This window comes from Salmo salar, chromosome ssa09 (genome assembly GCF_905237065.1).
Source record: "Salmo salar chromosome ssa09, Ssal_v3.1, whole genome shotgun sequence".
NCBI lineage: Eukaryota > Metazoa > Chordata > Actinopteri > Salmoniformes > Salmonidae > Salmo > Salmo salar.
The window spans coordinates 146,967,263-146,992,449 of NC_059450.1; the positions used below are offsets into that span (position 1 = coordinate 146,967,263).

Genomic DNA, 25,187 nt, shown 5'->3' on the forward strand with positions numbered 1-25,187 from the left:
AAGCTGTTTACCAGTGTTCTGATGTTATCACTGTCTCCTATAGTCACTATGAAAGCTGTTTACCAGTGTTCTGATGTTATCACTGTCTCCTATAGTCACTATGAAAGCTGTTTACCAGTGTTCTGATGTTATCACTGTCTCCTATAGTCACTATGAAAGCTGTTTACCAGTGTTCTGATGTTATCACTGTCTCCTATAGTCACTATGAAAGCTGTTTACCAGTGTTCTGATGTTATCACTGTCTCCTATAGTCACTATGAAAGCTGTTTACCAGTGTTCTGATGTTATCACTGTCTCCTATAGTCACTATGAAAGCTGTTTACCAGTGTTCTGATGTTATCACTGTCTCCTATAGTCACTATGAAAGCTGTTTACCATGTGTTCTGATGTTATCACTGTCTCCTATAGTCACTATGAAAGCTGTTTACCAGTGTTCTGATGTTATCACTGTCTCCTATAGTCACTATGAAAGCTGTTTACCAGTGTTCTGATGTTATCACTGTCTCCTATAGTCACTATGAAAGCTGTTTACCAGTGTTCTGATGTTATCACTGTCTCCTATAGTCACTATGAAAGCTGTTTACCAGTGTTCTGATGTTATCACTGTCTCCTATAGTCACTATGAAAGCTGTTTACCAGGTGTTCTGATGTTATCACTGTCTCCTATAGTCACTATGAAAGCTGTTTACCATGTGTTCTGATGTTATCACTGTCTCCTATAGTCACTATGAAAGCTGTTTACCAGTGTTCTGATGTTATCACTGTCTCCTATAGTCACTATGAAAGCTGTTTACCAGTGTGTTCTGATGTTATCACTGTCTCCTATAGTCACTATGAAAGCTGTTTACCAGTGTTCTGATGTTATCACTGTCTCCTATAGTCACTATGAAAGCTGTTTACCAGTGTTCTGATGTTATCACTGTCTCCTATAGTCACTATGAAAGCTGTTTACCAGTGTTCTGATGTTATCACTGTCTCCTATAGTCACTATGAAAGCTGTTTACCAGTGTGTTCTGATGTTATCACTGTCTCCTATAGTCACTATGAAAGCTGTTTACCAGTGTTCTGATGTTATCACTGTCTCCTATAGTCACTATGAAAGCTGTTTACCAGTGTTCTGATGTTATCACTGTCTCCTATAGTCACTATGAAAGCTGTTTACCAGTGTTCTGATGTTATCACTGTCTCCTATAGTCACTATGAAAGCTGTTTACCAGTGTTCTGATGTTATCACTGTCTCCTATAGTCACTATGAAAGCTGTTTACCAGGTGTTCTGATGTTATCACTGTCTCCTATAGTCACTATGAAAGCTGTTTACCAGTGTTCTGATGTTATCACTGTCTCCTATAGTCACTATGAAAGCTGTTTACCAGTGTTCTGATGTTATCACTGTCTCCTATAGTCACTATGAAAGCTGTTTACCAGTGTTCTGATGTTATCACTGTCTCCTATAGTCACTATGAAAGCTGTTTACCAGTGTTCTGATGTTATCACTGTCTCCTATAGTCACTATGAAAGCTGTTTACCAGTGTGTTCTGATGTTATCACTGTCTCCTATAGTCACTATGAAAGCTGTTTACCAGGTGTTCTGATGTTATCACTGTCTCCTATAGTCACTATGAAAGCTGTTTACCAGTGTTCTGATGTTATCACTGTCTCCTATAGTCACTATGAAAGCTGTTTACCAGTGTTCTGATGTTATCACTGTCTCCTATAGTCACTATGAAAGCTGTTTACCAGTGTGTTCTGATGTTATCACTGTCTCCTATAGTCACTATGAAAGCTGTTTACCATGTGTTCTGATGTTATCACTGTCTCCTATAGTCACTATGAAAGCTGTTTACCAGTGTTCTGATGTTATCACTGTCTCCTATAGTCACTATGAAAGCTGTTTACCAGTGTGTTCTGATGTTATCACTGTCTCCTATAGTCACTATGAAAGCTGTTTACCAGTGTTCTGATGTTATCACTGTCTCCTATAGTCACTATGAAAGCTGTTTACCAGTGTTCTGATGTTATCACTGTCTCCTATAGTCACTATGAAAGCTGTTTACCAGGTGTTCTGATGTTATCACTGTCTCCTATAGTCACTATGAAAGCTGTTTACCAGTGTTCTGATGTTATCACTGTCTCCTATAGTCACTATGAAAGCTGTTTACCAGTGTTCTGATGTTATCACTGTCTCCTATAGTCACTATGAAAGCTGTTTACCAGTGTTCTGATGTTATCACTGTCTCCTATAGTCACTATGAAAGCTGTTTACCAGTGTTCTGATGTTATCACTGTCTCCTATAGTCACTATGAAAGCTGTTTACCAGTGTTCTGATGTTATCACTGTCTCCTATAGTCACTATGAAAGCTGTTTACCAGTGTTCTGATGTTATCACTGTCTCCTATAGTCACTATGAAAGCTGTTTACCAGTGTTCTGATGTTATCACTGTCTCCTATAGTCACTATGAAAGCTGTTTACCAGTGTGTTCTGATGTTATCACTGTCTCCTATAGTCACTATGAAAGCTGTTTACCAGTGTTCTGATGTTATCACTGTCTCCTATAGTCACTATGAAAGCTGTTTACCAGTGTGTTCTGATGTTATCACTGTCTCCTATAGTCACTATGAAAGCTGTTTACCAGTGTTCTGATGTTATCACTGTCTCCTATAGTCACTATGAAAGCTGTTTACCAGTGTTCTGATGTTATCACTGTCTCCTATAGTCACTATGAAAGCTGTTTACCAGTGTTCTGATGTTATCACTGTCTCCTATAGTCACTATGAAAGCTGTTTACCATGTGTTCTGATGTTATCACTGTCTCCTATAGTCACTATGAAAGCTGTTTACCAGTGTTCTGATGTTATCACTGTCTCCTATAGTCACTATGAAAGCTGTTTACCAGTGTTCTGATGTTATCACTGTCTCCTATAGTCACTATGAAAGCTGTTTACCAGGTGTTCTGATGTTATCACTGTCTCCTATAGTCACTATGAAAGCTGTTTACCAGTGTGTTCTGATGTTATCACTGTCTCCTATAGTCACTATGAAAGCTGTTTACCAGTGTTCTGATGTTATCACTGTCTCCTATAGTCACTATGAAAGCTGTTTACCAGTGTGTTCTGATGTTATCACTGTCTCCTATAGTCACTATGAAAGCTGTTTACCAGTGTTCTGATGTTATCACTGTCTCCTATAGTCACTATGAAAGCTGTTTACCAGTGTTCTGATGTTATCACTGTCTCCTATAGTCACTATGAAAGCTGTTTACCAGTGTTCTGATGTTATCACTGTCTCCTATAGTCACTATGAAAGCTGTTTACCAGTGTGTTCTGATGTTATCACTGTCTCCTATAGTCACTATGAAAGCTGTTTACCAGTGTTCTGATGTTATCACTGTCTCCTATAGTCACTATGAAAGCTGTTTACCATGTGTTCTGATGTTATCACTGTCTCCTATAGTCACTATGAAAGCTGTTTACCAGTGTTCTGATGTTATCACTGTCTCCTATAGTCACTATGAAAGCTGTTTACCAGTGTTCTGATGTTATCACTGTCTCCTATAGTCACTATGAAAGCTGTTTACCAGTGTTCTGATGTTATCACTGTCTCCTATAGTCACTATGAAAGCTGTTTACCAGTGTTCTGATGTTATCACTGTCTCCTATAGTCACTATGAAAGCTGTTTACCAGTGTTCTGATGTTATCACTGTCTCCTATAGTCACTATGAAAGCTGTTTACCAGTGTTCTGATGTTATCACTGTCTCCTATAGTCACTATGAAAGCTGTTTACCAGTGTTCTGATGTTATCACTGTCTCCTATAGTCACTATGAAAGCTGTTTACCAGTGTTCTGATGTTATCACTGTCTCCTATAGTCACTATGAAAGCTGTTTACCAGTGTTCTGATGTTATCACTGTCTCCTATAGTCACTATGAAAGCTGTTTACCAGTGTTCTGATGTTATCACTGTCTCCTATAGTCACTATGAAAGCTGTTTACCAGTGTGTTCTGATGTTATCACTGTCTCCTATAGTCACTATGAAAGCTGTTTACCATGTGTTCTGATGTTATCACTGTCTCCTATAGTCACTATGAAAGCTGTTTACCAGTGTTCTGATGTTATCACTGTCTCCTATAGTCACTATGAAAGCTGTTTACCAGTGTTCTGATGTTATCACTGTCTCCTATAGTCACTATGAAAGCTGTTTACCAGTGTGTTCTGATGTTATCACTGTCTCCTATAGTCACTATGAAAGCTGTTTACCATGTGTTCTGATGTTATCACTGTCTCCTATAGTCACTATGAAAGCTGTTTACCAGTGTTCTGATGTTATCACTGTCTCCTATAGTCACTATGAAAGCTGTTTACCAGGTGTTCTGATGTTATCACTGTCTCCTATAGTCACTATGAAAGCTGTTTACCAGTGTTCTGATGTTATCACTGTCTCCTATAGTCACTATGAAAGCTGTTTACCAGTGTTCTGATGTTATCACTGTCTCCTATAGTCACTATGAAAGCTGTTTACCAGTGTTCTGATGTTATCACTGTCTCCTATAGTCACTATGAAAGCTGTTTACCAGTGTTCTGATGTTATCACTGTCTCCTATAGTCACTATGAAAGCTGTTTACCAGTGTTCTGATGTTATCACTGTCTCCTATAGTCACTATGAAAGCTGTTTACCAGTGTTCTGATGTTATCACTGTCTCCTATAGTCACTATGAAAGCTGTTTACCAGTGTTCTGATGTTATCACTGTCTCCTATAGTCACTATGAAAGCTGTTTACCAGTGTTCTGATGTTATCACTGTCTCCTATAGTCACTATGAAAGCTGTTTACCAGTGTTCTGATGTTATCACTGTCTCCTATAGTCACTATGAAAGCTGTTTACCAGTGTTCTGATGTTATCACTGTCTCCTATAGTCACTATGAAAGCTGTTTACCAGTGTTCTGATGTTATCACTGTCTCCTATAGTCACTATGAAAGCTGTTTACCAGTGTTCTGATGTTATCACTGTCTCCTATAGTCACTATGAAAGCTGTTTACCAGTGTTCTGATGTTATCACTGTCTCCTATAGTCACTATGAAAGCTGTTTACCAGTGTTCTGATGTTATCACTGTCTCCTATAGTCACTATGAAAGCTGTTTACCAGTGTTCTGATGTTATCACTGTCTCCTATAGTCACTATGAAAGCTGTTTACCAGTGTTCTGATGTTATCACTGTCTCCTATAGTCACTATGAAAGCTGTTTACCAGTGTTCTGATGTTATCACTGTCTCCTATAGTCACTATGAAAGCTGTTTACCAGTGTTCTGATGTTATCACTGTCTCCTATAGTCACTATGAAAGCTGTTTACCAGTGTTCTGATGTTATCACTGTCTCCTATAGTCACTATGAAAGCTGTTTACCAGTGTTCTGATGTTATCACTGTCTCCTATAGTCACTATGAAAGCTGTTTACCAGTGTTCTGATGTTATCACTGTCTCCTATAGTCACTATGAAAGCTGTTTACCAGTGTTCTGATGTTATCACTGTCTCCTATAGTCACTATGAAAGCTGTTTACCAGTGTTCTGATGTTATCACTGTCTCCTATAGTCACTATGAAAGCTGTTTACCAGTGTTCTGATGTTATCACTGTCTCCTATAGTCACTATGAAAGCTGTTTACCAGTGTTCTGATGTTATCACTGTCTCCTATAGTCACTATGAAAGCTGTTTACCAGTGTTCTGATGTTATCACTGTCTCCTATAGTCACTATGAAAGCTGTTTACCAGTGTTCTGATGTTATCACTGTCTCCTATAGTCACTATGAAAGCTGTTTACCAGTGTTCTGATGTTATCACTGTCTCCTATAGTCACTATGAAAGCTGTTTACCAGTGTTCTGATGTTATCACTGTCTCCTATAGTCACTATGAAAGCTGTTTACCAGTGTTCTGATGTTATCACTGTCTCCTATAGTCACTATGAAAGCTGTTTACCAGTGTTCTGATGTTATCACTGTCTCCTATAGTCACTATGAAAGCTGTTTACCAGTGTTCTGATGTTATCACTGTCTCCTATAGTCACTATGAAAGCTGTTTACCAGTGTTCTGATGTTATCACTGTCTCCTATAGTCACTATGAAAGCTGTTTACCATGTGTTCTGATGTTATCACTGTCTCCTATAGTCACTATGAAAGCTGTTTACCAGTGTTCTGATGTTATCACTGTCTCCTATAGTCACTATGAAAGCTGTTTACCAGTGTTCTGATGTTATCACTGTCTCCTATAGTCACTATGAAAGCTGTTTACCAGTGTTCTGATGTTATCACTGTCTCCTATAGTCACTATGAAAGCTGTTTACCAGTGTTCTGATGTTATCACTGTCTCCTATAGTCACTATGAAAGCTGTTTACCAGTGTTCTGATGTTATCACTGTCTCCTATAGTCACTATGAAAGCTGTTTACCAGTGTTCTGATGTTATCACTGTCTCCTATAGTCACTATGAAAGCTGTTTACCAGTGTGTTCTGATGTTATCACTGTCTCCTATAGTCACTATGAAAGCTGTTTACCAGTGTTCTGATGTTATCACTGTCTCCTATAGTCACTATGAAAGCTGTTTACCAGTGTTCTGATGTTATCACTGTCTCCTATAGTCACTATGAAAGCTGTTTACCAGTGTTCTGATGTTATCACTGTCTCCTATAGTCACTATGAAAGCTGTTTACCAGTGTTCTGATGTTATCACTGTCTCCTATAGTCACTATGAAAGCTGTTTACCAGTGTTCTGATGTTATCACTGTCTCCTATAGTCACTATGAAAGCTGTTTACCAGTGTGTTCTGATGTTATCACTGTCTCCTATAGTCACTATGAAAGCTGTTTACCAGTGTTCTGATGTTATCACTGTCTCCTATAGTCACTATGAAAGCTGTTTACCAGTGTTCTGATGTTATCACTGTCTCCTATAGTCACTATGAAAGCTGTTTACCAGTGTTCTGATGTTATCACTGTCTCCTATAGTCACTATGAAAGCTGTTTACCAGTGTTCTGATGTTATCACTGTCTCCTATAGTCACTATGAAAGCTGTTTACCAGTGTGTTCTGATGTTATCACTGTCTCCTATAGTCACTATGAAAGCTGTTTACCAGTGTTCTGATGTTATCACTGTCTCCTATAGTCACTATGAAAGCTGTTTACCAGTGTTCTGATGTTATCACTGTCTCCTATAGTCACTATGAAAGCTGTTTACCAGTGTTCTGATGTTATCACTGTCTCCTATAGTCACTATGAAAGCTGTTTACCAGTGTTCTGATGTTATCACTGTCTCCTATAGTCACTATGAAAGCTGTTTACCAGGTGTTCTGATGTTATCACTGTCTCCTATAGTCACTATGAAAGCTGTTTACCAGTGTTCTGATGTTATCACTGTCTCCTATAGTCACTATGAAAGCTGTTTACCAGTGTTCTGATGTTATCACTGTCTCCTATAGTCACTATGAAAGCTGTTTACCAGTGTTCTGATGTTATCACTGTCTCCTATAGTCACTATGAAAGCTGTTTACCAGTGTTCTGATGTTATCACTGTCTCCTATAGTGACTGTTTACCAGTGTGTTCTGACGTTACTGGACACGGCCATAGTCTTTGATAGGGCCCAATCCCAAATGGACCCCTAGACCCAGTGGTGCAAAGTTCTTAAGTAAAAATACTTAAGTATTTTGGGGGTATCTGTATTTTACTTTACTATTTATATTTTTGACAACTGTTACATTCCTAAAGAAAATATTGTCTGGTTTACTCCATAAATCTTTCCTGACACCCAAACATTCTTTTTGAATGCTTAGCAGGACAGGAAAATGGTCCAATTCACACACTTATCAAGATAACATCTCTGGTCATCCCTACTGCCTCTGATCTGGCGGACTCACGAAATACAAATCATTTGTTTGTAAATTATGTGTGTTGGAGTGTGTCCCCGGCTAGCCGTAAATTTATAAAACAAGAAAATCATAAAGTCTGGTTTGCTTAATATAAGGAATTTGAAATTATTTATATTTTGAACTAGAATATAAACGCAGCATGCAACAATTTCAAAGATTTTGGTGAGTTACAGTTCATAGAAGGACATCAGTCAATAGAAATCCTTTCATTAGGCCCTAATATATGGATTTCACATGACTGGTCAGGGGCGCAGCCATGGGTGGGCCTGGGAGGGAATAGGCCCACCAACTTGGGAGCCAGGCCAACCCACTGAGGAGCCAGGCCCAGCCAATCAGAATGAGTTTTTCCCCACAAAAAGGCATTATTAAAAGATAGAAATACTCCTCCACACCCCTCCCTCCCCCCTTCTGACGTGGTTACATGTGGTCTGCAGTTGTGAAGCCGGTTGAACGTACAGCCAAATTCTCTAAAACGACATTGGAGGTGGCTTATGGTAGAGAAATTAACATTAAATTCTCTGGCAACATTCCTGCAGTCAGCATGCCAAATGCACAGTTCCTCAAAACTTTAGACATCTGTGGCATTGTGTTGTATGACAAAACTGCACATTTTAGAGTGGACTTTTGTTGTCCCCAGCACAAGGTGCACCTGTGTAATGATCATGCTGTTTAATCAGCTTCTTGATATGCCACAGCTGTCAGGTGGATGGATTATCAAGACAAATTATAAAATGCTCACTAACAGGGATGTAAACAAATTTGGGCAAAACATTTGAGAGAAATAAGCTTTTTGTGTACAGTCGTGGCCAAAAGTTTTGAGAATGACACAAATATTAATTTCCACAAAGTTCGCTGCTTCAGTGTCTTTAGATATTTTTGACAGATGTTACAATGGAATACTGAAGTATAATTACAAGCATTTCATAAGTGTCAAAGGCTTTTATTGACAATTACATGAAGTTGATGCAAAGAGTCAATATTTGCAGTGTTGACCCTTCTTTTTCAAGACCTCTGCAATCTGCCCTGGCATGCTGTCAAATAACTTCTGGGCCAAATCCTGACTGATGGCAGCCCATTCTTGCATAATCAACGCTTGGAGTTCGTCAGAATTTGTGGATTTTTGTTTGTCCACCCGCCTCTTGAGGATTGACCACAAGTTCTCAATGGGATTAAGGTCTGGGGAGTTTCCTGGCCATGGACCCAATATATCGATGTTTTGTTCCCCGAGCCACTTAGTTATCACTTTTGCCTTATGGCAAGGTGCTCCACCATGCTGGAAAAGGCATTGTTCGTCACCAAACTGTTCCTGAATAGTTGGGAGAAGTTCCTCTCGGAGGATGTGTTGGTACCATTCTTTATTCATGGGTGTGTTCTTAGGCAAAATTGTGAGTGAGCCCACTCCCTTGGCTGAGAAGCAACCCCACACATGAATGGTCTCAGGATGCTTTACTGTCGGCATGACACAGGACTGATGGTAGCGCTTGTCTTCTCCAGACAAGGTTTTTTCCGGATGCCCCAAACAATCGGAAAGGGGATTCATCAGAGAAAATGACTTTACCTCAGCAGTCCAATCCCTGTACCTTTTGCAGAATATCAGTCTGTCCCTGATGTTTTTCCTGGAGAGAAGTGGCTTCTTTGCTGCCCTTCTTGACACCAGGCCATCCTCCAAAAGTCTTTGCCTCACTGTGCGTGCAGATGCACTCACACCTGCCTGCTGCCATTCCTGAGCAAGCTCTGTACTGGTGGTGCCCCGATCCCGCAGCTGAATCAACTTTAGGAGACGGTCCTGGCGCTTGCTGGACTTTCTTGGGCGCCCTGAAGCCTTCTTCACAACAATTGAACCGCTCTCCTTGAAGTTTTTGAGGATCCTATAAATGGTTGATTTAGGTGCAATGTTACTGGCAGCAATATCCTTGCCTGTGTAGCCCTTTTTGTGCAAATCAATGATGACGACACAGGTTTCCTTGCAGGTAACCATGGTTGACAGAGGAAGAACAATGATTCCAAGCACCACCCTCCTTTTGAAGCTTCCAGTCTGTTATTCAAACTCAATCAGCATGACAGAGTGATCTCCAGTCTTGTCCTCGTTAACACTTACACCGGTGTTAACGAGAGAATCACTGACATGTCCTTTTGTGGCAGGGCTGAAATGCAGTGGAAATGTTTTTGGGGGATTCAGTTCATTTGCATGGCAAAGAGGGACTTTGCAATTAATTGCAATTCATCTGATCACTCATAACATTCTGGAGAATATGCAAATTGCCATCATACAAACTGAGGCAGCAGACTGAAAATTTATTTGTGTCGTTCTCAAAACGTTTGGCCAGGACTGTATGTAAAACTTCTGAGATCTTTGATTTTAGGTCATGAAATCAACACTTTACAGCTAGCGTTTACATGTTTGTTCTGTGTATTTTTATTTTTTATACATTTACAGTATTTTTGCAATTATATTTCATTTTTATAAAGTATATTTAAAATCAAATACTTTTAGACTTACTCAAGTAGAATTTTACTGGGTTAGTTTCATTTGAGTAATTTTCTATTAAAAAAAGGTATCTTTACTTTTACTCAAGTATGACAATGGGTGATTTTTCCACCACTGCCTAGACCTAGAGCCTACGCCTTGTAAATGATTGGATTTGATTGATGAAAGCAATACGTTCAAGCTTCCAGTTGTCAAATACTCTCTGATCTCCACAAGTACATAGGAGGTAAGGTCTCGACTACAGGTACATCTGAGATCGGGTCTAGGTGTGACATTCTACAAGTGCATGATCAATAGAGCAAGGCTAGTTCAAGCCAGGCAAAAACTCCAGTCTGAGGTACCGTCAGCTGACTACCAGCTGACTACATCAAGCTAAACTGAGAAACCATCCACATGACACCGCTATTTTCATACGGCGCTCTATTTAAATTGACCACATCGACATACACGAGTTCTCCTGACTCAACTGTACAAGTTTAGCTGTTTTGTTGCTGCAAGACGTGTTTCCTTCCAAGGCTTTGAAAGCTTCTGATCATGTAGTGACTGACGGGAAACAGTCAAAACCCCCCTGCACAAAAGGTTGAGAGCGCTTAGCAGAGGCCATATAAGGCCACGCTAAACACTGGGACGTTGCAATGTCTCATGAACACATCCATTTAAATTAAGGGTATTAGAAAGCATAGTTCACAACATCCCTCCAAATTGAGCTCAATGAAGATACGCATCAATCTGTTCTGAATACAATAGGTAGCAGGGCATCCTCGATGCCGGAAGTCTTGTCGGTTCTCATTCACAATAAACCCATTCTGAGCCTCAAATCTCCCTCACATGAGTGCGAGACACATGACTGTACATGCAGGAGTGCGCACCGGCTGTACCGGCCAGAGCTTATGGAACTGAGAGCGCGCACAGAAGCATCAGACGAATTTCTCCAATAACCGCCACTCACGTGAGATAAGGCCAATACGCATACGGTGTAACTTAACTGCCATCGGTTCCCAACGTTTGCACACGAACAGGACTGTTGTGTAATATAACGAAACTCTTCCTAAAATTGTTCTATTACATGTTGCCGTCAGTATACAGTATATCCAATCTTTTTGATACATACTCCGTTGACCACTCCCCAGAACCTAATTTCTACAGTTCTCTCCCCAGCCTCCCCATCGCGCTGTAACTTTGACAAGCCATCAACTCTTACATTAATGACATGTCATTTATCCAAACTAGGCCAAATAGCATAATACTAAAAAACGGGCCTGCCTGTGTCCCCATTTGAGCAGTCACGCGTAATGCTTCTCCTACCTGCTATGTCCCATAGCTGTATCCGTACTGTTTCTTGGTCCCAGTTAAGGACCTTCAGGGCGAAGTCCACTCCTATCGTGGCACGGTAGTTAGGGCTGAAGTTCTGGTGGACGTAACGCTTGATGATGCTAGTCTTGCCCACCCCCAGGTCCCCTATTACCAGGATCTTATAGAGGTGCTCCTTGTGATTGTTCTGCATGGCGACCACGGAGCGCTACGGTAGGACATTAATGCGCCGTGATAACGGGAGAGAACAGACTGGAGCGGTGTGCTCCAGCGATCCTGAAGGAACGCCCAGAGAAGTGGGGCAGAAGAGGGTAACAGCGGGACCTTGTGACTGGCGGGCCTCAGGCGTGAGAGCGCGCAGCTGGGCTGACCCCATTTGAAGTTCATACCGTTATCTAAAAGTTACTTAATCCCGAAAAAGTAGCAAGACATGCAACGTTACATGAAGAATATTGAAGTTGTGCACATATAGTTTAAGATTTACCCAGATGTCAATATATAAAAGTCACCAAAAATATTTCTAAAAAGATACTTTATTTTCTTTCAAATTGTAAAAAGCAGACAACCTGCAAATCTGTGCATACATGTGATCTTATTGGAAAACTGACATTTCTAATGAAAGGCAACCCCTTCCTACGTGACAAGAAAAAAAAGGCACCAACATTGAATCATACTGTATCCCTTCCAACATCATGAGCCAGTCCCTTTGAACATTCCCAGGAGACTCCAATTTACAGCATCAGAGAGAAAGGACAGTACAGAGATGACTAGCGACAGTATACATTTGAGATCACAGGACAGTCTCCCCTGAGATTAACGATAAAGAGCAGAGGTCCTCTGCCCTCCTGTCAATCACCAGACTAACTACAAAAGACTAATAAAACTACAAATCCCAGTTACATAAGGAATTAAAGCAGGTTCCCTTTTGGCATCATTCCCAAAAATGCATCTGACTGGCAAGGATCACAGTCTAGCGAGCATGGTGAACACTTTTACAGATTATATCTGACAACAACGTCCCAGCCATTTCTAAATATTACATTTATAAGCCATTGTAGACTTCAGGCTAGGTTCCAATTGGGAAAATCCCTGAAGATGAACCCTTTCCCTCCTACCCCTGTAGACCCTCTACAGTTTAGGGATGGGCTTGGCTGCCACAGCGATGCTCTCGATGGCACACTCGTCAGACCCCCGTCTGATCCTGAAGAAGCCCCCCTCGCCCCACGCCGTCCCCCAGCTGTTCTTCACCACCCAGAACTTCTGACCCGTGACGTGACATTGGCCGTAGCCCACCAGCAGCACCGCGTGGTTGGTCAGCTCAAACGGGTTGTAGGGGTCATGAAGGCCCGTGTGGTGGTAGATACCCTCCTTGTAGTGCATGAAGTCAGGATACACCTGGACGAGAACAGTGTGAGGAATACACCTGACATTTTGACTTAAACTAATACTGGCCATCACTCATATAGCTAGCCAATGCACAAACCAACGTGTGTCCCACCTCGAAGGCCACCCCCATGGGTCCGTTCTTGACCAGTTCCAGCATCATGGCAGACTCGCTGCAGCCTCCGTAGAACCCTCCCACGTAGCTGTAGTCCGAAGTGTAGTGGCGGAGACAGCCATCAGGAACGTCACACGGGGAATCTGTCCCAGCGTACGGATAACACGACTCTTCCACGATCCCAAAGTCCTGGACGTACTTCCCAATGAGGTAGGGGGAAGCCACCGTCACAACCTGAGAGGGAGGAGAGGGGAAGTAAGAGGGGTTAGATGTGGGAGAAATACAAACACCGTTGAGGTACAATTATGCAGAGTGTGCTCGCTCATTACCTTGGGAGTACTGGGAGCAGGAGACGACCTGCTGTGGGCTGAAGATGGGAGTCTCGGTGTTGTTGGTTTGGAGTCGGACACGAGCCTCCAACATTCCCATTAAGGCAAAGGAATAGCAGCTACCACACGAAGCTGAAGCCCACAGAGTACCAATCAAACCCTGTCACAACCAATCAAAAACCTCACTGCAACATCAGTGACCACTAAGAACCAGACACCCAGTCAAGCAGTCCGTGGATCCTCTTTAACCTGCAACTAGAGTTCTGTGGGAATGAACCCTAAAAGCCAATTTATGTTTGAGACGAAGATGTGGTCGGAGGCTTCGTATGGAGGGTGTGACGCAATTGTGGAGCCTCCGGAGGTATGCAGAGGCAAAGTTAAGCTCCGTACCACATCGCACCTCAAACTGAAACAGAGGGCTCCGTATAGCTCTGATTGACGGGAGGTAGGGGCGGTACATCCTGTATAAACAAACTCACTTCCTTCACAATAGTTCTGCAGTAAATGCTGTACGGCCACTGTCGACCATGCAGAGCCTTTTAGGCAGGGCAGAAAGCCCCACTCACAGCAGAAGGCCCCTGTTAAAACCCTTCAGAGCCCCTAAATCCCAGCCGTTGCCCTCTCAGCCATGCAACAACTCACTACAGACACGAGCGCTGTGTCTGCGGGGTTGAGATGGGAACAGGGACCATTGATTTAGCAGTGGTACAGCAGGCCCTGTAGAGGACATTCCTAAGGCCTCAGACACAGCAGACAGGCTGAACATTAAACATGGGTTGGGAGAGGACACAGATATTGCCAAGAGTCACGATAGACAAGTATTAAGTAAGGTAAGTAGTAAGGTATTTGACCCGGCGTGTGTTACCCTGGTTGCGGACAGGACTGAGGTAGTTGACTCCGTTGGCGTCTCTCCAGTCCCAGCGCTCAGGGAGGCCGGCCGCCATCTTGACTAGCGTTGCTGTCACAGGGGCGGGGCCAACACGTCTGGGGAGGAGCATAGACTCATACAATAAGGGAACACCATGGACATTTCTTGCAATGAATCCAAAATGAGTGTTGCTATTGAACACCTTTAGGTACTACCTCAGTTAGAGTCCTGTTTCATACCTACTGACCACCACCAATGTGATCTCTTCCCCAATGGTGAGGTGAACACAAGTCCCCCCCACACTATGGATTAGAGTCACAGCATGGACTGTACTTAGTTCCCACCATATTTCTGACACCAAACCATTACTTTAAAATCCATGGTGGGGGGGGGGGGAAATACAACTCAGCTGGGGGTTGAGACAGAAAATACAGGCATTTGTAAGCCCTTGTACAGAGTGCCTCTTACCAGAGCAGTCTAGACGAGTTGGGGCCAGAGACAGTGTTCCATTATCCTAAAACAGAGCCCTGTAGCCTTGGACTCACCTGCCATGACGATTCTCTCCAGGGGACCAACTGTCCCTCCCACATTATCAAATTGCTTTTGACACCCCCAGTTTGATCGTTGGAATGTGATAATGAGGCGAAGGTGTGCATTAGGACCACGCGGACACCGCCGAGCGGTCAGTAGGCTGTGTGGAGTGTTTGACTGGATAAAATATATTCCATTATGTTCCCCCCCCCACTTCCAAAACCAAAGTTAAGACTGATTTCACCCTTTTCTTTCAGAAGTAACAAATCTCACAGCCTCATCCTGCTTCTTCCTTGGGGATGTAGTACGTGTGTGAAGTTCACCAAAATGAATTTCATAATTAAATTCCTGTTTCAATACATAGTTTGACAAGTGAGTGAGTGTACCTGGGGATGTGTGAAGCTGGTCCCCCAGCCCTGTGCATTAGCTGCTGCAGAGTGTAGGTCTCATGTTCGCTGTAGGCCGTGGCTTTCCAGAAGCTCTGGGCCATGTTGATGGAGTCAATGAAGTCCATGTTGTGTTTGTAGGACCTCTGGAGCAACCTGCGGGAGGGGAGGGAGGAGTAAACAGACCTGGAGCAACCTGGGGGAGGGAGGAGTAAACAGACCTGGAGCAACCTGGGGGAGGAGTAAAGACTGATTCTACCTCCGCATTGCTTGTTGTTTTAGGCTGGGTTTCTGTATAACACTGACATCGGCTGATGTAAAAAGGGCTTTAAATACAATTTGATTGCCATATACCCCACATGAGAGGAGTAAACAGACCTACACAGCCTGAGGGAATGGAGCAGAGACAGACAGACAGAGCACCGCTCAGGCCAGGGAGAGAGAGAGAGAGCACCGCTCAGGCCAGGGAGAGAGAGAGAGCACCGCTCAGGCCAGAACACGACTCACACTTGACACACGAGCAGTGACCGACGGCCAATGTAAAAGAGTCTAAAAACAAAGCAGACTGCTTGTTTTTCAATATGAGCAATGCTCACAGTAAAATGGGACCATGGATGAAAAATAGACTTCCAGCCAACTATAGAAGTTTAATGTGAAAACATAGCTGATTATTGGAGAGCATTATTATTGGGCAGTGTGTGTCAAGCCCCCTATAAAACCCTGAGACTACTCACATGTTATTGGGATGGTAGCGGTGTGTGTGTAGGGAGCGAGGGGGTATTGGGACAACCCTCTTGGCAGTGAAGCAGGCCCAGTTGTTCCCCAGAGAATCATGGACCCAGCCTGGCAGAGTCTGGTCACAGTAGCTGGTCACCTCAGAGCCCTGCTCAGAGTACTGGAACAGAGGAGAAAAATCAGTCTGTGTACGAGGCGTCCCTGTGTGTTGTGTAGAAAGAGGACAAACACATTGAATCTTTATGGTCTGAGTTGGAGATTAAAAAGCAGAAGATCAACAAGTCAGTGATGTTTTATTCAAGTGGATGTGGCAGTTACCCTGATAACAGCTTTCAATGAGAGAGAGAGAGAGCAGACAGCGTGGCTTTATGAACAGCAATGAGTAAGTAACAATGGGCTTTTCCAGTGAAGCATGTGGTGTGTCACTGTGCTGAAACAAGTCCAGACGGTTTCAATAAGGAAGTACAAGTGACATGCAGACATCAGCTCTACCACGTAGGAGGGACACCTCAACATTTCCCCTGATAAAGTCACAAGGAAGTCACGTGAAAAAGCAAAACGAAATACAACCCTGAATGAAAAAGTAGCAACACAACAGTGAAAGTAACTTTGAAACACAAGCCTGAACGCATCAATGTAGCAACAGATGTAAAAGCCAGATTAGTGACTGAACCACCAACCCTACAATTACAGGAAAGGTGACCAGCCATGTGTCTGAAACGTAATGTGCAAGGCTACAAGGTAGGAGGAGTTCCGTCGCGGCCGGCCTGCTCATCAGGCAGCCGCCTATGGCGGGAGATTGATGGCATTTAATGAGCTAAACTGACCAAGATGCACCTCTAACACATAACCTCACAATTCTGCCCCAAAACAATGACAAGTCCCCTCAACCAGTGGCATATGGGCTTTTTAGGTGACAGCTGATGCCACCCTTTGATAAGCAGTGGCCACTCTGTCAAAGGCACAAAACATTTTGCTTGTCCATTCCCAGCATGCCTCTCCAGGGAGCTGCTATAGAGACATCTGTGCAGCACTTCAACATCCCATCAAATCCTGTAGCAGATAAAGGATATGGTAGAACAAGTATGTGGCCTTTTCTGTAGCCTACAGGCTGGAGATAAAAATGAGTGTAATTCCATAACTGCCAAAAATGTTCCAGACCTCTTGACAGAGATCGTAGTATGCTACTGTTATAGACTAACGTGTAACCCTGAATGAAACACAAGTGAGAGCATAAACCTGCCTTGAAGAAGCCAAACCACTTGTAGTCGTTGAGGACAACCTCAAAGCCCTGATTGTAGATGAGGGTGAAGAATCCCGTGTTCCCCAGGTCGTCCACCGCCACAGACAGCTTCTCCAGGTGCACCGTTATCGACTTATCAATAGTGTCTTTTTTAAAACAAACAGAGAGACATTTTGGTAATTACTTCTCAATTCAACTTTGGGCTTCTTCTGTATTGCAAAGTAAGACGGGGTAGACACTAACATTGGGCAGTGGTGAAAGTTGTATCAAACATTGTATCATTGATTGTGCTTTTTGTAACAGTCTACAAACAGAGGCAATAGTAGACTACCGGGTCAAGTTTACACTCGAACCAATTAAAAGTTTGTTACATAGTCTACTTGATTGTTTAAAGCGTGAGGTTGTTCCGTATTTCCAGCTCTTACCCATCAGAGAGCAGTTGATGCCTTTGTCTTGCCCCCCCTTCGATACCTGGAACACCCAGGAGCCCAACAGGTCTTCATATGTGCAGTTTGCCGGGGTATCAGCCTGGGAGCCCTCCACCCAGAGCAGAAACACACACAGCAACACACCGCTCACCTTCATCACGTCACACCGCGCTCGTTTTTACACAACTACGCAGAGAGTTGAGTCTAGGATAATAACTAGCGAGGAACTTCACTCTACGTAAAAGCACAACTAGAAAAAGATAGGCTATATTTCCCCGAACTTCGATGCAACTGCGAGACGTGTTTGTACTTTGTCCTCTGCGCTTTTGTACAACCAGAATGAACTTTCCCTTCGGTCATATGACCCGCTGCAGCTTCTCACGTGACTCGCTGCGTCTTTTACAGAGAAGACAAAGATTATTTATTATATTGGCAAGAAAGCCGAGTGACCCCCTCTAACAACGGAAATACATGTCCTCAATGATTGAAGGCAAATTAGGTCAGGTGGAACCATTGTAGCCAATGATGCACAATTTACTCATTTTTCTCAAATCTGCCGGAATGCAACGTGAAACCAATTATATCAGTACATTTGTACCAGCCTGTACATTACGAAACTTCTATTGGATTAAATTAGCCTCTCGTAACTCGACACTCTTTCACATACAGATTTTGGGCAAAGTAAATCCTCTCGTTTCGCCTGTTCCTGTCTGGAGGAGAGGAACGAATTGAAAGGGAAACTGCAAATGTCGGTTAAGGCAAATTACATTCAATTGGTTTTCAGCTGTGAAGACACTTCATTTCAGCAACTCTGCTGTGGCTGACTTTTAAAATCTGTAAGTCTTTCATCAGTGAAAGACGAGTTTTATTGGATAATGAGAACACTCAATATCATTTTTTATGTTTTTTAAAAGTGTGTGTACAGGATATAAACTCAGCAATAAAAGAGACATCCTCTCACTGTCAACTGCGTTGATTTTATATTTGTATGAAAATAACAAGATTCAACAACTGAGACAAAAACTGAACAACTTCCAAAGACGTGACTAACAGAAATGTAATAATGTGTCCCTGAACAAAGGGGGGGGGTCAAAAGTAACAGTCAGTATCTGTTGTGGCCACCAGCTGCATTAAGTACTGCAGTGCATCTCCTCATGGACTGCACTAGATTTGCCAGTTCTTGCTGTGAGATGTTACCCCACTCTTCCAACAAGGCACCTGCAACTTCCCGGACATTTCTGGGGGGAATGGCCCTAGCCCTCACCCTCCGATCCAACAGGTCCCAGACATGCTCAATGGCATTGAGATCCTGGCTCTTCGCTGGCCATGGCAGAACACTGACATTCCTGTCTTGCAGGAAATCACGCACAGAACGAGCAGTATGGCTGGTGGCATTGTCATGCTGGAGGGTCATGTCAGGATGAGCCTGCAGGAAGGGTACCACATGAGGGAGGAGGATGTCTTCCCTGTAACGCACAGCGTTGAGATTGCCTGCAATTACAACAAGCTCAGTTCGATGATGCTGTGACACACCGCCCCAGACCATGACGGACCTTCCACCTCCAAATCGATCCCGCTCGGTGTAACATTCATTCCTTCGACAATAAACGCGAATCTGACCATCACCTCTGGTGAGACAAAACCGCGACTCGTCAGTGAAGAGCACCTTTTGCCAATCCTGTCTGGTCCAGCGACGGTGGGTTTGTGCCCATAGGCGACATTGTTGCCAGTAATGTCTGGTGAGGACCTGCCTTACAACAGGCCTACAAGCCCTCAGTCCAGCCTCTCTCAGCCTATTGCGGACAGTCTGAGCACTGATGGAGGGATTGAGCATTCCTGGTGTAACTCGGGCAGTTGTTGTTGCCATCCTGTACCTGTCCTGCAGGTGTGATGTTCGGATGTACCGATCCTGTGCAGATGTTGTTACATGTGGTCTGCCACTGCGAGGACGATCAGCTGTCCGTCCTGTCTCCCTGTAGCGCTGTCTTCAGCGTCTCACAGTACAGATATTGTAATTTATTGCCCTGGCCACATCTGCAGTCCTCATGCTTCCTTGCAGCATGCCTAAGGCACGTTCACGCAGTTGAGCAGGGACCCTGGGCATCTTTCTTTTGGTGTTTTTCAGAGTCAGTAGTAAGGCCTCTTTAGTGTCCTAAGTTTTCATAACTGTGACCTTAATTGCCTAGCGTCTGTAAGCTGTTAGTGTTTTAACGACCGTTCCACAGGTGTATGTTCATTAATTGTTTATGGTTCATTGAACAAGCATGGGGAAACGGTGTTTAAACCCTTTACAATGAAGATCTGTGAAGTTATTTGGATTTTTACGAATTGTCTTTGAAAGACAGGGTCCTGAAAAAGGGGCGTTTATTTTTTTTCTGAGTTTATAAGATGCTTAATTGGCATAATATGAAATAGATGCTCTTAAATTCAATTCAAGGGGTTTATTGGCATGGGAAACAGGTTAACATTGCCAAAGCAAGTAAAGTAGATAATAAACAAAAATGAAAGAAACAATACAAATGAACAATTAACTTTACACTCACAGAAGTTCCAAAATAATAATGACATTTCAAATATCATGTTGTGTCTATATACAATGTTGTAACGATGTGCAAATAGTTAAAGTTCAGTGGTCAGGTATTCTGCCGCTGTGTACTCTCTGTTTAGGTTTAAATATAATTCTTGTTTGCCCTGTTTTTTTGTAAATTCTTTCCAATGTGTCAAGTAATAATCTTTTTGTTTCTCATGATTTGGTTGGGTCGAATTCTGTTGCTGTCCTGGGGATCTGTGGGGTCTGTTTGTGTTTGTGAACAGAGCCCCAGGTTAATTTCTCTGTAGGTGATGACTTTGTTATGGAAGGTTTGGGAATTGCTTCCTTTTAGGTGGTTGTAGAATTAAATGCTATTTTCTGGATTTTGATAATTAGCCGGTATTGGCCTAATTATGCTCCGCGTGCATTATTTGGTGTTTTACGTTGTACAAAGAGGATATTTTTGCTGAATTCTGCATGCATAGTCTAAATTTGGTGTTTGTCCCATTTTGTGAATTCTTGGTTGGTGAGCGGACCCCAGACCTCACAACCATAAAGGGCAATGGGTTCTATAACTGATTCAAGCATTTTTAGCCAGATCCTAATTGGTATGTCGAATTTTCCGTTCCTTTTGATGGCATAGAAGGCCCCTCAGATCGTTCACAGCTTTTGGAAGGTACATGGCGCTGATGTTTAGGTTGAGGTATGTATAGTTTTTTGTGTGCTCTAGGGCAGGTTTTCCCTATCTGGGGCAATGCCGTCGGGGGTAAGCCAAATAAAAATGTGATTCACATTTTTTATTATATTTTTATTAAAACAGTCCATTTATATTTTCCAACGGGGTTATACATTTGGGTAAAGTTTTTTTCTCAACTGAGTAGCGTCGTTTCACTGCCAAAAATACAATTTAACCATCTAGTGTTCAGTGAAATAACAACACAATTTCAAATACAGGTAGCCTAGTCCAATAATTAACATCCAATCACATTAACCGTTTCACTCGGGGGAATTCCACTAATGGTCCGTATGTAGCCAAACGTAGCTGCTGCTCATGTTGGTATCTGTACTGATGGTGCAAAAGCCATGACAGGGAGACACAGTGGAGTGGTAACGCGCCTGCAAGCAGTTGCTCCCGACGCCACTTGGGTCCACTGCAGCATCCACCAAGAGGCTCTTGCTGCCAAGGGAATGCCTGACAGCTTGAAAGACGTTTTGGACACTGCAGTGAAAATGGATAACTTTGTTAAAGCAAGGCCCCTGAACTCTCGTGTATTTTCTGCACTATGCAATGATATGGGCAGCGACCATGTAACGCTTTTACAACAAATAGAAGTGCGGCAAGCGTCCCACCTACTCAACAGCCAGTTGAATCCTGTGGCGAGTTATTCAAATACCTTAGATATGATATTACTTCAATTTTTCAAAAATATGACTATTTTACACCATTTTAAAGATAAGACTCTCGTTAATCTAACCACACTGTCCGATTTCAAAAAGGCTTTACAACGAAAGCAAAACATTAGATTATGTCAGCAGAGTACCCAGCCAGAAATAATCAGACACCCATTTTTCAAGCTAGCATATAATGTCACATAAACCCAAACCACAGCTAAATGTAGCACTAACCTTTGATGATCTTCATCAGATGACAACCCTAGGACATTATGTTATACAATACATGCATGTTTTGTTCAATCAAGTTCATATTTATATCAAAAAGCAGCTTTTTACATTAGCATGTGACTAGCATGTGACTAGCATTCCCACCGAACACTGCCGGTGAATTTACTAAATTACTCACGATAAACGTTCACAAAAAGCATAACAATTATTTTAAGAATTATAGATACAGAACTCCTCTATGCACTCGATATGTCCGATTTTAAAATAGCTTTTCGGTGAAAGCACATTTTGCAATATTCTCAGTAGATAGCCCGGCATCACAGGGCTAGCTATTTAGACACCCAGCAAGTTTAGCACTCATCAAAGTCAGATTTACTATAAGAAAAATGTTATTACCTTTGTTGTCTTCATCAGATTGCACTCCCAGGACTTCTACTTCAATAACAAATGTTGGTTTGGTCCAAAATAATCCATCGTTATATCCAAACAGCGGCGTTTTGTTCGTGCGTTCTAGACACTATCCTAAAGGGTAAATAAGGGTGGCGAGCATGGCGCAATTCGTGACAAAAGAATTCTAAATATTCCATTACCGTACTTCGAAGCATGTCAACCGCTGTTTAAAACCAATTTTTATGCCATTTTTCTCATAAAACAGCGATAATATTCCGACCGGGAATCTGCGTTGAGATAAACAGACAAAGGAAAAGAAACCATTCGGTCGAAGCGGGCACGCGCCTAAGCCCATAGTACTCTGAGTGGCCACTTGCCAAAAGCGATAAAGTGTTTCAGCCAGAGCCTGCCTCGATATCGTTCAACGTTTTCCCGGGCTCTGAGACCCTATGGAAGACGTAGGAAGTGTCACGTTATTGCACAGATCCTGAGTCTTCAATAAAAAGAGCCAAGATGAAACACTACTTCTCAGACAGGCCACTTCCTGCTTGAAATCTTCTCAGGTTTTGGCCTGCCATAGGAGTTCTGTTATACTCACAGACACCATTCAAACAGTTTTAGAAACTTTAGGGTGTTTTCTATCCAAAGCCAATAATTATATGCATATTCTAGTTACTGGGCAGGAGTAGTAACCAGATTAAATCGGGTACGTTTTTTATCCAGCCGTATCAATACTGCCCCCTAGCCCCAACAGGTTTTAAGGGACAAAGTATTGACACGTTTTTATTTCATTGAGAGACGAGCTTAAAGTTTGCTTTACTGACCATACGCTTTCTCGACGCTACTCAGTCGAGAAATATTGCACCCGCGTGACCGCTTACGTGATGACAAGTTTCTCACACAACTGGCCTATCTGGGTGATGTTTTTTCTGGCCTGAATGATCTGAATCTAGGATTACAGGGACACTCCGCAACTATATTCAATGTGCGGGACAAAATTGAGGCTATGATTAAGAAGTTGGAGCTCTTCTCTGTCTGCATTAACAAGGACAACACACAGGTCTTTCCATCATTGTATGATTTTTTGTGTGCAAATTAACTCAAGCTTACGGACAATGTCAAATGTGATATAGCGAAGCACCTGAGTGAGTTGGGTGTGCAATTACGCAGGTACTTTCTCGAAATGGATGACACAAACAACTGGATTCATTATCCCTTTCACTCCCTGCCTCCAGTCCACTTACTGATATCTGAACAAGAGAGCCTCATCCAAATTGCAGCAAGCGGTTCTGTGAAAATTGAATTTAATCGGAAGCCACTGTCAGATTTCTGGATTGGGCTGCGCTCAGAGTATCCTGCCTTGGCAAATCGCGCTGTTAAGACACTGATGCCCTTTGCAACTAGAGTTGAAGTCAGAAGTTTACATACACTTAGGTAGGAGTCATTAAAACTAGTTTTTCAACCACTCCACAAATTTCTTGTTAACAAACTATAGTTTTGGCAAGTCGGTTAGGACATCTACTTTGTGCATGACACAAGTAATTTTTCCAACAATTGTTTACAGACAGATTATTTCACTTATAATTCACTATATCACAATTCCAGTGGGTCATCATTAACCCACTGCTAGCTAGCCAACCGTTACCGACTAGCAGCGCTGTAGATACTAATACTTTACAACGGAACGATTTGACTAGTGCAGTGTTAGCTAGCTAGCTACTTAGTTGTCTTTGTCATTGCTTGATAATTGTGTAGTTTAGTAATTACCGAGGTCAGCTAGCCAGCCATCGAGGTTAGCTAGCCAGCTATTTCCGTCCCCCGCGACACCATTTTTCCTAACCCAGCCAACTATTACCGACGAGCAGCATTGTAGAAACTAAATACATTACAAGGAATGTCTTGATTAGTGTTATGTTAGCTAGCTAGCTACAAAGTTGCTTTGTTTCATGACAAGGTGTAGTACTGAAACTATCGAGGTTACCTTGCCAGCTACACATTCAAAGTCAACAACGCAGCCACTGCTAGCTAGCCTACTCCACCAGCCAGCAGTACTGTATCATTTTTCGTCATTTTTAGTCAATAAGATTTTTGTAACGTAAGCTTAACTTTCTGAACATTCGAGACGTGTAGTCCACTTGTCATTCCAATCTCCTTTGCATTAGCGTAGCCTCTTCTGTAGCTTGTCTACTATGTGTCTGTCTATCCCTGTTCTCTCCCCTCTGCACAGGCCACACAAACGCTCCACACCGCGTGGCCGCTGCCACTCTAACCTGGTGGTCCCAGTGCGCACGACCCACGTGGAGTTCCAGGTCTCCGGCAGCCTCTGGAACTGCCGGTCTGCGGCCAACAAGGCTGAGTTCATCTCAGCCTATGCTACCCTCCAGTCCCTAGACTTCCTGGCGCTGACGGAAACATGGATTACCACAGATAACACTGCTACTCCTACTGCTTTCTCCTCGTCTGCCTACGTGTTCTCGCATACCCCTAGAGCATCGAGCCAGCGGGGTGGTGGCACTGGAATCCTCATCTCTCCCAAGTGGACATTCTCTCTTTCTCCCCTGACCCATCTGTCTATCTCCTCATTTGAATTCCATGCTGTCACAGTTACCAGCCCTTTCAAGCTTAACATCCTTATCATTTATCGCCCTCCAGGTTCCCTTGGAGAGTTCATCAATGAGCTTGACGCCTTGATAAGTTCCTTTCCTGAGGATGGCTCACCTCTCACAGTTCTGGGTGACTTTAACCTCCCCTCGTCTACCTTTGACTCATTCCTCTCTGCCTCCTTCTTTCCACTCCTCTCCTCTTTTGACCTCACCCTCTCACCTTCCCCCCCTACTCACAAGGCAGGCAATACGCTTGACCTCATCTTTAATAGATGCTGTTCTTCCACTAATCTCATTGCAACTC

The 25,187-nt window shown here is 42.9% G+C and overlaps 1 protein-coding gene and 1 pseudogene across 2 annotated transcripts in view; both read right to left on the reverse strand.

Moving 5' to 3' along the window:
- LOC106598434 (ras-related protein Rab-38-like) overlaps positions 1-12,027 on the reverse strand; it is a 78,952-nt gene extending 66,925 nt beyond the window's left edge. The window contains exon 1 of the mRNA XM_045687099.1: positions 11,714-12,027. Coding sequence (XP_045543055.1) covers positions 11,714-11,912 — 199 coding nt within the window. The 5' untranslated portion in view covers positions 11,913-12,027. The remainder of the gene's footprint in view (positions 1-11,713) is intronic.
- A 207-nt stretch (positions 12,028-12,234) lies between these two features.
- LOC106613233 (dipeptidyl peptidase 1-like) lies at positions 12,235-18,107 on the reverse strand (annotated as a pseudogene). Its single transcript, XR_006771222.1, has 8 exons — positions 17,735-18,107; positions 17,310-17,455; positions 16,066-16,226; positions 15,332-15,487; positions 14,412-14,530; positions 13,547-13,678; positions 13,218-13,451; positions 12,235-13,114 (listed from the first exon to the last, which is right to left on the reverse strand). The product of XR_006771222.1 is annotated as a dipeptidyl peptidase 1-like (transcript).
- Positions 18,108-25,187: the final 7,080 nt, after the last annotated feature.